At 39.7% G+C, this 12272-nt stretch overlaps 1 protein-coding gene across 3 annotated transcripts in view; it reads right to left on the bottom strand.

Annotated features, from left to right (window-relative positions):
- Positions 1-12272, bottom strand: part of LOC306823539 (CUB and sushi domain-containing protein 3-like) — a 218788-nt gene that overhangs the window by 119339 nt on the left and 87177 nt on the right. For all 3 annotated transcript variants that reach the window (XM_079343128.1, XM_079343130.1, XM_079343129.1), the window contains exons 20-26: positions 10651-10866; positions 9083-9271; positions 6941-7110; positions 5469-5625; positions 3281-3472; positions 1856-1982; positions 570-772 (exon numbers count right to left, since the gene is read on the bottom strand). In XM_079343128.1, coding sequence (XP_079199254.1) covers positions 570-772; positions 1856-1982; positions 3281-3472; positions 5469-5625; positions 6941-7110; positions 9083-9271; positions 10651-10866 — 1254 coding nt within the window. The remainder of the gene's footprint in view (positions 1-569; positions 773-1855; positions 1983-3280; positions 3473-5468; positions 5626-6940; positions 7111-9082; positions 9272-10650; positions 10867-12272) is intronic.

The following is a 12272-nucleotide window of genomic DNA, read 5'->3' as shown; positions in this document are numbered from 1 at the left end:
AAACGAAAACGTTTACAAATTCATCATAAATGGCTTGCATGAGGTGGTATGGAAGTGCTGTACTCATGTGCTTGGTTTTTTGAAAGTACTTATCAGCAGAACATGTCGACTGCATCAATATTAAAAGCAACAAACCTTACACAAGAGACTGATGGAAGCCAACTGTGAAATACCTGGGAGTTTTACAACTCATTGACACACGGTTGAGTACAGAAAACACAAAGATTGTCATGGCATGAGGAAATAATTAAATACTGCACTTTAATTAAGTCTGTCACTTGATATCAATCAGGGTTAAACGTAGAATTGACTTTGAACCAAGTCCTTTCTTACTTAGTTTTAATAACACTCAAGTGTGCTGCCACCTCTTAGAAATGTCCAATAACATATATTGAAACTGATGTTTACAAAAATCCCTTCAAATGAGTACACATGATGAGAAAATCTGGACCTTTACATTCATATGAGCGGAATTTAATGCCAGATGTTTTTCAACACTATTCCCTATTACAGAAAAAAAAACAAATGTATGCATACAGCACACAGAATATTTAGAAAGATGTACTCACTGGAGAAGTCGATGGCAAAGCCTGACTTGGTAATATAAAAGTCAGTCTCAAACTGAATGGTTACAGTGTTGAGAGTGGAGTGGATCCCCTCGGGCAGCAGAGAACCGCTCACCTCCCTCAGAGACATCTCGTTCACAGGAGGCCCGTCCCACACCTTCAAGATGTCGTGGGAAGCCTCTGTGTCAAATGCTAGAAACTGAAGACTGGGAGAGGTGAACAAATAATTGTTACTTTGGCCTGGTTTGGCTTTAGTTTAATTGAGTCTGTATAATTATTTGCATTTAAAATGAGCTTTCCTCTGTTTGATCAAAGCTCACAGATGACCTTTGATTGGATGGTGGTTCATTCAATCATACTCCTTTGCGTCATAATTCTAACAAAAAGTAACGTTCTCAGGAAAGCTAGCAAAGGATGCTAAACTTTGAAAGATTAAATTGTGTTCAAAGGAGTGAACAATTCAGACAAAGGGTGCTCATGCTTTTGTGCACGTCAGTTGAGATTTGGTATCATTAATCAATTTTTTCCAATGCAAAAAAGACAAGACCACGGACTTATCTGCAATCTCATCAAGAGAAGGCCTGGAGCAGCTCTTCTAACAAAGAACTCGAGGCTGACTTTATGAAGTTATACCATGTTTACTTAGACCTCTAAGCCCAAACAGCTTTTATTCCACAGCAACACTAGGCGCTCACAACCGCAAAAAAAAAGCCTTCATGTTCCAAGAACATTCCCCTGGGTGCTGTCACATGTCTGCAGAGTCGCCCTCCCAATCATTGTAAAAGAAGCTGCTGCTGTCGGCTGTTTCTCTTGATGACATAGAGCTTCAGAGGAGATTTTTTTTCATGTGTAAGATCTTAACTGAGTTTAACAACGTCTCAAATAAATATTTTTTGGATGTTTTGATGGTGACGATTTTAAAAGTCAGGTCAACTAAGCATGTCCTCAGAAGTATTTAAAAATCAGATCAGATCCCTTCAGCTTAAGGCAGATTGCTTGTGTATAAACTGTGTTTTCAGAATGGCGCCAATCAAAGGCTTCTTAGTTTCGTCATATAAATCATCCAAGTGTCCAACCTTGCTTTTGTTGATTTGAATGTATTCATTACATACTAGTAAATAAGACTCGTGACTTAAGACCCTTCTATATGTATTAGTCTGTTTCACCGACTTCTATTGAGAGTAATGATGGCAATTTGACACACCATTGCAAATCCTCATTTAAATGTTCATAATTCTATTGTGTTTTAAAGAGTTATAAATCAAAATAAAAATTGAAACTTGTGTTACCTGACAATGTTGCCAGAGTTCACCTCGATGGTCCAGGTGCATCTCAGGTTGTTGTCGTAGGGGAAGGGGTACCCGGGAGAGAGGATACGCCCTGTAGACTCCCCCTTAAAACTGCCCCCACACTCAGCTGCATGCACACAAACAGAAGAACACAAGATACATGAAAACTTTCAAAAATGAAATCTCAGTGAAGAGGAAATGGAGACACATGCTCACACAAACACTTGTACAGTATGGTAAATTGTGTGTGTGTGTGTGTGTGTGTGTGTGTGTGTGTGTGTGTGGGGGGGGGGGGGGGGGGGGGGGGTGGCAGAGCCCAAGTTCAGTGTGGCTCAGAGTCTACAATGAGGACTAATGAGCAACAGTGTAAGCTCTGCTGAAAATGAACAATTTGTCATTTGTATTTTTTTTTTTACTAATAATGGGACTGCGACAAGGACTTCCTGCCTGAGCAGAGATACTCACGGATGCAAAACTTGTTTGTCTGTAAGTATGCCTCCTAATGATGTCATTAATTAACTTTAAAAAAAAAAAAAGATTGTGTCCTGAGAATTAATAGACTGGGCTTTACACTGCAGTGAGGACACAAATGTTAATGCCTGAAGGAATATCTCATCATCCAATCTATGTTGTCTCTCTCCTGGTTATCCTCCCGCTATCTGTATCACAGAACAAACAGCTCTTAATTAATAGGAAAATTGCATTAGACTGCCACAGTGGCAGTCTATTGGGTTAGTCAGTATAAGAACATTGGGCAAATGTAAAAGTCCTTGACAGTAGCCAGGATGTTTCTCAGTGGGAAGGGCTTGAAATGCCACTTAAAATTCAGCTCCCAGATAATAGCTTGCTATCAATGTTGGCCATTTACTGACCCAAAACAGTTCATCAGCTAATCAATAGATTTGATTTAGCTTTTTATGTAATTGTTTTAAAAATGCCAATATGCCAGAGCAAAGTCCTTTAAGCAAACAATGGTCATAATACGTGTTTCATTGAAAAAGGCTACAGAACACAAAGTGAATAAGGAGCAATTCTGCCCACGTCTGGAAGTTGGAAATCATTTTTTAACCTAATTCATCACTGCTAGGCATCAGGTGCCTCCCAACACCTTCCAGACTGTAGCAGCATGCAGGTAATAGCTTTATCATTTCTCAGTATTTCTGCCTCAGCATATTCTGAATATGAAAGTACGGCAAAGACTGTACATCACGCTTGTCACTCAATCCTGAGGATTAACACCTAGCTGGGCACTGCTGACATTGTGCCTGTCCTGAATATCAAGGTATGCTACCAACAAAAACAAGAAAGACAGAGATTGTAGATTTAGCTGAGGAATCGAGTGTCCTGTGACAAGAAGGACACTCGAGTGACAAGAACCTGAAATCGAGACTAATACAGAATACAAACAAAGGAAGAAACAATTACCTATACATGATGGCAGACTATTGTCCCATGCCCTTCTGTCCCCTGTCATGCACTTCAGTATGCCGCTGCCATGCAGAGTGTAACCTTGGTCACAGCCGAACGTGATGGCACTTCCAGCAAAGTGACCCTGGTCACTGACTTTGAAGCCAAACTGCGGCACCCCTGGATCATCACAGTGGGATAGCTCAAAACCTGGAAGGAAAAGATTAACAGGCACAGGAGGGGAGGAGGGTAAAGAGAAAAATAGTTGACTGACTATTACAACATGAAGAGCATGAATTCATACAAACAGAGAACTGCTTGTCAGCATTAAAAGTTCATTGGAGAGCAGCCATTCAGTAAATATTCCCATCAGTTCCATATTCCCATCTATCTGCAGGGTAAAGAGGTATTGATTGAGCTTAGAGAATCATTTCCAGCCGAGTACAGATGAGGCCCGTGTCTATAGACCCAGTATATTACTTGGCAGTAAAAGATTCTTTTTGGACAGCGCGGACGGTTAGATGGTTACAATTAAAATGTTAATGGAGCGATTGAAATCAGCGATTGAAAAAAAGCTCACGCACTTGTAACACTTTGGGGCAATATTAAAGAAATAAAATAAACAAGTCGCCAACAAGAAGATTATGCCATAACTCTCAAGCTCACTATGTTTGAACCTGACCCTGACTGCTAGATGTGTTCCTCTATTTCAGGTACTAAATGTAAGCGCTCTGCTATGTAGCAACAGTGGCCACACATAAACCCTGCAGAGTTGATTTATGGTCACTTCTTCATGCCCATGCAAGATGTTATGGTAGTATTACAAGTGTCATGCCCAGTATAAATCTCCTGCAGTTACTGCTCACATTTAGAAAATTACCTCAGCACTTTTGGTAGAAGAGTCATGAAAACATTAGCAGATTTCATTTTCAGACGAGATAGGCTTTCTTATATGGCAGCTCTTTAGTCTTATGCTGTTCATACATGGGTAAAGCCTTCCCAAACAGAGCAAGCTATTCATTCTAACTGAAAAGAACAAGCAACGATGCTCTATAAATGTATAAAGGTTGCAGGCTTACATTATGCCATTTACCTTGTGCACATCCCTGGAAATCACAGAAATTTAAACTAATTAGGCATTACTTAATTACAGGTAATTTTGTAACTGAAACGGCAGATTGTAATTAACTCATCGTTTCTCCTGAACTAATTGAAGTTACATTTAGATGCTGATGAATGTATTTAGCTGTAAATGAGTGCACATCTATGATTAATTTCCTTTTTTTTGCAGTCTGTCAGAATGTTCAATCAAAACAAGAGCAATGCTGAAGTGCACTCTATTGTTTGAATGTCTTTTATTTGAACCTGTTGGTACATTTGGTCTAATTTTCATAGTCACAATTGTAGTTTTGGGCCCTATAACTGCTACAAGTTAGCCCAAAACTTTTTGGCTTTTGTACTTTTCAAGTTAAAACAGGACTTGGCCTGTTGCCTTTCTCACTAACTATGCTGAATTCCAATTTGGAAAACCCACAGCAAGATAAAAAGAATTCAAAGCCCCATTGCAGGTGAAACACAAAAACACTTTAAATTGGACTGCAAAATGCAGTCTCACCAAAACATTCTCGCATCACAGTAATAAATTAGAAACAGTTAGCAACAATACACAGTCAGCAGGCCAATTAGCAATAGCCAGAAACGAAACCCATCTATTACTGGTCCTGTTGGAGAAATGACCCAAACGTTCAATACGAAAACACACTCTAGTCCATTCTGTATGCAAAAACACACACTATTAAACAATGCATGCTCATTGCTAACACACGCAGAAAAACAATGATTTCAAACATTCCCACCAATGTTTCACCTGTTTAAGCAAAGTACAGTAAGGCAGGAATGGGCGCTAATTGCAGGATTGGAAGCCAAATGGAAAAAAGGGAAAATGATTCACAAAGAGAGATGCAAAGGGACAAAGGGAGGAAACAGAAAATGCCAATTTCCCCGCAGGAATGCCGTAGAAACACCATGCTGTGCTTAATGGATACTTTGGCAGTAAAAGACACAGAGAAGCTGGGTGAGGGTCAATTAAAATGTTCTTTTAAATTCTGCTACTTGAAATGGCCTGGCTCCTCAAAGTGAGGCAAAATTCACTCATTTGGAAAAGCTTTAGGGCCCTCCTCCTCCAGGGAAATGAAATGTGACTTACTGTGGTATATGAGCCGGAACCCTGCTGCCGTTGCCTCCTGGTCAGAGTAAAATTCAAGCCAGATATAGTTGGAGGTGCTGGTAAGGGACAGACCTTGCATCAACGTGCCTGTGAATGTGCCAAGGAGTTGAGCTGCTCCGTCTTTGCCATCATACACCTAATCAGAGACAGAGAAGAACATGATACAGAGCTTTGCTGGGAGTATTTAATGCCCTCAATAAAGAAGGATAATATGAAGAATTAAATATTAATGCACAAGAAAGAGGGCCACAATTAAATGGAGCTATTAGTCCTGTATATCCTCTGTTTTATATGGCATCTCTATTGCAAAGCCAATGTCCTAAATAGGATGTGAAAATGAGATTGCAGTGAGCATTATTCTCCCCATTGATTTGATCTCGTGCAGCTGTAGAGCTGAATTAACAAGGCGGATTCATGTTAACAAAAAATAATAATATTAACAGTTATCAACTCCAGTAGTCATACAAGTAGTCGAAAAATAGATTAATGTTATTTCTGCTAGTGAGGTAGATTATTTTCTGTTTCCTTCAACAAATAAAATCATAGTTGATGTCTTTTTTAATTTTTCAGCCCATATATCTTTCGATCAATTCTCCTTTTTCATGTTTGTCGAAAAAGCACTATTTCAAAATTCCAAAGTACACATTTCCAGGAGTATGCCTTACTTATTTTTCTATATTTTATATTTTTTAAATGCTATTGTATTTATTGGTAACTGCTTCTCATATCTTATTTTATTTAAGTGTTTGTTATTTTAGCCTTGTTTTTTTTTCTCACACCAATACACCAAGAAAAATTCCTCGTATATGTAAATGTACTTCACAATAAAACCGATTCTGATTTCCCCTGATTGACAGTGTGAAATTACAAGAAATGGTCTTCTTAATTTAGTTTCAGCCTTTTTTCAAGTCAATTTAGATCTCTAAGTATGTCTTTCCTTATTTCAGATGTTCACAAAACGACTAAGTCCAAGAGATTACCGTCTGCACAGCTCCATTAGTAGAAACACAGATAGAAGGCTGTAGTGTTTTGTTAATTGAAGCATTAGACAAGACATCTGCATCCCAAAAAGAGTGCTTTCCAGCTGTGAAGATGCGACTACATAGCAATTTGCAACCAATCTGTGGTGCTTACAAAAACTGTGAAAATGCCCTTGAGCAAAGAAATGAATCCCTTCCTTCCCAAAGGGATGGTGATGCTGCTGCTGTTTGACCTTTGCTCTGGCTTTCAAGGCAAAACACTCTGCATTCTGCCTGGTGCTTCATCATAATCCCCTGTCAAGTAACCCATGTTGTACACAATAAAAGGCACAAGGACCTGCCTCATTTACTTGAACATTCATAACAAAAATGACACAAATATGAGGACTTATCTCTTAGCTAAAGAACTGTGTTTATTTTCTGATTATCTGTTTTCTGTCAACAAAGAGGACGCCGGCTTTGTGTCTTTACCTTGAGGACGTCACCTTGTGCAAGTTGAAATGTGCTGGCAGTGATGTTGATGCCTTTCCCTGTTTGGACCTGTATGCTGTACACACATTCATGGCTGTTTTCATAGCTCATTGGGTAGTTTGGTGACAAAAGAACTCCCTCGTTGTGGGAGACTGTTGATCCACACTCAGCTGAAAGAAAGAAAACAAACAAAGAGCACAATCAGTTACACAAAAGGGACCGTAAAAACACACTCTAAAATCATTGTATAACCTTAGCATTTTACTGGAGGGATAAAGTTAGAACCAATGTGTTTTTTTTTTGAAAGATAGTGCCATGTGTCCATTTCTTATATTACTTAACTATTGTAGTAATCATTATCACCTGGCACCAACTCATTGTGATCCACTCGAGAGAATATTAAAATCCCTGTGAAAACATATTACAACCTTAGGTTCTAAGGCTTTACCCAACATGCTTCTCCGTTAGAATGTGAGGGAGAGCCATACATGCTATGCATCTTCTGCATGGTTAGTCAATTCCAAGTACCACATCAGGCCAGGGGGGGAGGGCCTAGAGGGGTGGCATTGGGTGGCACATAGCCACTCCTGAATAATGCCTAACCACCCCAGCTGCCACCCCAAAATATAAAAAAACATTCAGATTAAAACTCTGATTTACGAGCGGAAGTGAATGCAGCACAGATGACGCTTTCTGCACCTTTATTTCTGCTTCGTTCCTTTCAGCGTCTCTGTGCCACCATTTCTTTCTTTAACCCTGACAAAAATGATTGCGGCAGGAATGATGAAGTCTCATACCTTCAGCCTTCATGGTCTCTCCAAAAAAATACTCACATTAGTCTCTTTGAATTTTTCCAAAACAGTTATAAGTGTAAGAGGTTAGACACTGAATGGACTTTGCCAAAAACGCCAACTTAAAAGATCATCTTTGATCCTCTTCAATGTGACTGTAGGTCCTGTTTTTAGCGCGCCTTTGTTTTTTTCACACAGCAGGCTTGTTTATCTACTGTACTGTATGTGATACAGACAGACAGCTGCAGATGGAAAATAGAGAACCACCAAAAGAAGATAAAGAAAGAAAGGACAAAGACTAGCAGCAGACTGTTCCAGGTAAAAACTGTGGGCACTGTGTTTGCAACCAGCACTGTCGACATGCACTCTTTGACATGCATGACATTTTTTTTTGTGTTAACCATATCAGGACCTACAAAAAATCCTCTTGCACCCATAATCAAAACCCAACAGGAAGTCTGGCATATTTTTTTTATTTATATAAAAAAATGACCCAATGTTACATTTTCAAGCTTCCTATTGGAGCATGCTATTCCGAGACCCTGTTCATCAGATCATCACAAACTCAATGTCAGTGTGCTCTAGACAAGTTGAAGATTTCCTGTTGTGCTCCGCACAATGCTACATAAAAGGGCGTGGCCACGGCGTACCGTCGAACTTTGACTTTTACACAAATCAAACTGTAAGGCCTGCTGCTTGGCCACGTGTCGCGGTCGCACTCTTGTGGTCGCAACACGCGCCGACATGCACGGGGTGCTTCGGATCACCACTTGCGGTTTTAATTAATGTATTTGTTTTCCTTTGAAACAGTTAACACATATTTTTTAAGACTCATTACCATTCAATGGATGCCACTTAAAGGCCAATATGCATGTTCTTGTTTTTGTTTCCCAGCAATTTTATCATGTAAAATGGATGTCATCACAGCAGTTCTTCACTAGCATAGAGTGAACTCGTGAAACATGTAAAGCACTTACTCATGCCAGGTTGTAAACCAATCCAAGTGATTCCAGGCCCTGGATATGAAATGACTAGGTCTCTGGAGTCAGCCTTTGAAAGGTCATGCACTGTAATAGAGGTTTCTCTTGGGGTAAAAAAAAAAAAAAACTTCTGAGGTGTTGTTCTGAAATTCTTTTCCAACCTGCCCTTTGTATGCCTTTCAGTGTTCAGAAGGATCTTCCAAGATAGTTTAAACCTAGCAGTTAGTCTAATCTATGAAATTCCTTTGTGATGTTAAATGTCAACTATAAATGAAACATTTAAATTCCTGACATTGGCTAACAGAGGAAATCCTGCAGTACACATTCACAAACAGAAAGGAAAATGGAATAAAAAGCTGCTGACCACGTACCCACACACCTTGGCAGAGGGGCACTCCACATGCGGCGGCCACCTCCCAAGCACACTATCTCCCTTGCCCCCTGTAGACGATAGCCCGTGTTGCAGAAGAATGCCAGTGAGTCCCCAATGCCAAACTTGGAGCCAGTGTGCCAGCCGAACTGAGGCGACCCAGGATTCTGACAGGGTTCAAGATTGTACTCTGGGAACAAGATAGGTTATGAAATATTAAATTGCATTTTAAAACAAAAATGCTATTTTCCCCACATTACCTAACTATTACCTTCTTAAATGTAGTCTAATATCATCTGGCACAAATATTAAGATTATACCCATGAGAGAAATCAGTGTGTTCTCTTCAGAGAAGTGCATGTTAAGCCAAAGAAAGCCACTTCCTACATGGGGGCGATGAACATATTTGCTCGAGGACACTTCATCAGGCTAGAATAAATGCCAAAAGTTTAACTCCATGGTTGTCTGGATGAAGGATGGGCTTCACAAAATCTGAAAAAAGTTTTACACATGGGCCTGTAGATGGTCTTATCACTTGAGAGGAAGATGCAACACAGACTGCCTGATAATAAACAAATCTCCTGGCAAACTTCGTCTCACGCTCTGTATGTGCCAAAATGCAGAAATATTTAGGCCTTTTGATTTCAACACTGCCAACAGTAGAGCAGCGCACTGCTGCAGGATGTGGCCTCACAGCATTGTTGCTTTTCCATCAAAGGACATGAAAGGTTAGAAAATTAATTCTTATCAGGAAATCTATAGATGCTAATTATAGTTTGCAAAGACACACACACACACACACACTAATGAAAAGTATGAATATTCATGACTGCACAAGTTATGCTTCACGTCAGTGAACAGCAGGCAAACATTTAGCCAGAACGCTCAAGAAGCAGACCTTCTCGCTCACCACTTTTCCTGCTTTACCTTATCTGACTCTCTCTCTCCTCCGTCTCTCTCCGCCCTCTCCATCAACCCTGCTCACTCATTATCACCATCTGTCTCATCTCTTTCTCTCATCTCCCTTCCTAAGCCTCCATCACCACCTCTCTCTCTCTCTCTCTCTCTCTCTCTATTTCTCCAGTCCTTGGTCCCTGCATAGGGAGACCCATTATTTCCATAAACTCCCCTTCCCCTTGTGTCTTCACAGTCTTGAGGATACTGACCCACATGGGACGCTTTGATCATCATTCCCATCACGGCCGAACACCCGCTACCTACGTGACCTCCTTGTCTCTTAATTATCCTTCTCTGATCCGCACAGCCTGAGACATGGGCCACCTTAAGCCTCCTCCCATTCTGAGCATCAAATCACTACTCACATGTTTCTTTATGCACGCTTTAGAGAGGCTTAGCTCTTTTGAACTCATTATTGAAGGGTCTGTCTGTCGGTCTCTCTGTCACAGTGTCTTTCTCTTTTGCTTTCTACCCGTTCTACTTGACAACTCAACCGACCACCTCCTATCTGCCTTCAACACAAAATCCATTCACTTTCCTGTCCACACACCTACAGTACAAATACTTTTCCCATCCTGCCTCCTACAGATAGCTCCTCGTATGCAATCTTACCTGAGAAGGAGATATTGAATCCCTGTAGCGATATAGAGAAGTCAGAAATGAAGCGTAGCTGGGCCTTGAAGTTCCCGTACAGGCCAGCATTTACCGGTGCAGGCCTCTCTGAGCCGGTGAGTCGAGCTAGCGGCTGGGCAAAGCTGCCGTTTTCTGTTATCAGAAGGTAGTCATGGTGATCCTCGAGATGGAAGGTGTGAAAAGTGAATTGAACACCTTTGAGGAGAAAATAAGAAAAGCAGATGTTAAAAGTTTCCCTGGAAAATACAAAGAGCACTGATAGAGATGTGGAAAAAACACTGACCAGAATATGTATTATGCATTCATTTGACACATTAACACTGACTCATAAGGTCAATAACTGGGTTGGCTGTTTATTTTGTAAGACACAGACTTAGATTTAAGGCAACTCCCTCGGACTGATTATGTCTGCTTTAATTCCAAATTTCATCCTAATTTTTCCAATGTCACTGAACCAATTAAGAAAGACTATCTATGAAACCTCCTTGAGACCATTTTTTATTCATTAAATGGTAAAATGCTTTAAACTGGGCCACAGTATTGAAATCAGCATATAAATGTGAATCCTACTTAATTATCATCATTATCAACAGTGAACAAGTGACGAGCTTAGATCAAAAAGCGACACACATAAAAGATACAGATCTGTTTTAAATTATAAATGAAAAAGGACGGGGTCTTAAATTAAAAAAAAGAAATGCTTTATTTGTTTTACTCTCTTTTTAAAAATGTTATGAAATGATTTACATTTTTTTTGTCAGCAGACTTTTATTCTTTTTTTTATGGTTTCAAAACACGACTCTGTACAGCCTGCTTCTATGTATTTACATAGAAACTCAGATCCACTGAGAGCATCTTTATTTCATACATGATGGACAGTTGGCAAGTAAAATAAGTGCTGCCAATTTAGTGCCATCTGTTAAATCTGTACAAATATGACTGTATCATATCCTCCAGAATTTGTTGCTCACTTGAAAGCTATAGTCCCAAATGGCTTTGATATAAATAACAATTGAAATGATTGATTGGGCCCCTTTAAGCAGTAATTATATTACAGAGAGTAAAGGCAAATGATCAATTAACAATGAGCCATCCCAAGAGTGGGCTGATGGAACATCACATTTTTTAATATAGTAGATAATGAAGGCGGATAATTAAGTCGAAAAGTTACATCGCTACCATCCTGAAAGATTAATGTCTCGCGGTCAACAGTAACAAGATAAAAAGTTACCCAAAAGATTAACAAACTGTTTTCACATCTACAGCAACACCTGTACATTTCTGAATGAGAGTAGAGACTTTATCCGTATTTCATGAAGAACAGAGAAATATTTGATGACACAGAGTAAAAAAAACTTTGTTACATTGGACGTTAGTACAGTTTACTACAGTATAGTTTTAGCTGACTTATTAACCCAACCCTGTAAGTACTAAAACGAGGACTTACAGCAGAACCCCCCCTAAGAGTTTAAACTTCCCATGTCCAATAAAGGAAACAATTGTTCTTTGAACCTCAACACTATGAAGACTATCAGAAAGTCCAGCTTGCTGTATAACAGATCATGTCTCTGTACAGATTTGTCCTAGAAATAAAGGGATAA

This window comes from Symphodus melops (assembly GCF_947650265.1).
Source record: "Symphodus melops genome assembly, chromosome: 5".
NCBI lineage: Eukaryota > Metazoa > Chordata > Actinopteri > Labriformes > Labridae > Symphodus > Symphodus melops.
This window is presented reverse-complemented; position numbering and strand designations above follow the sequence as displayed.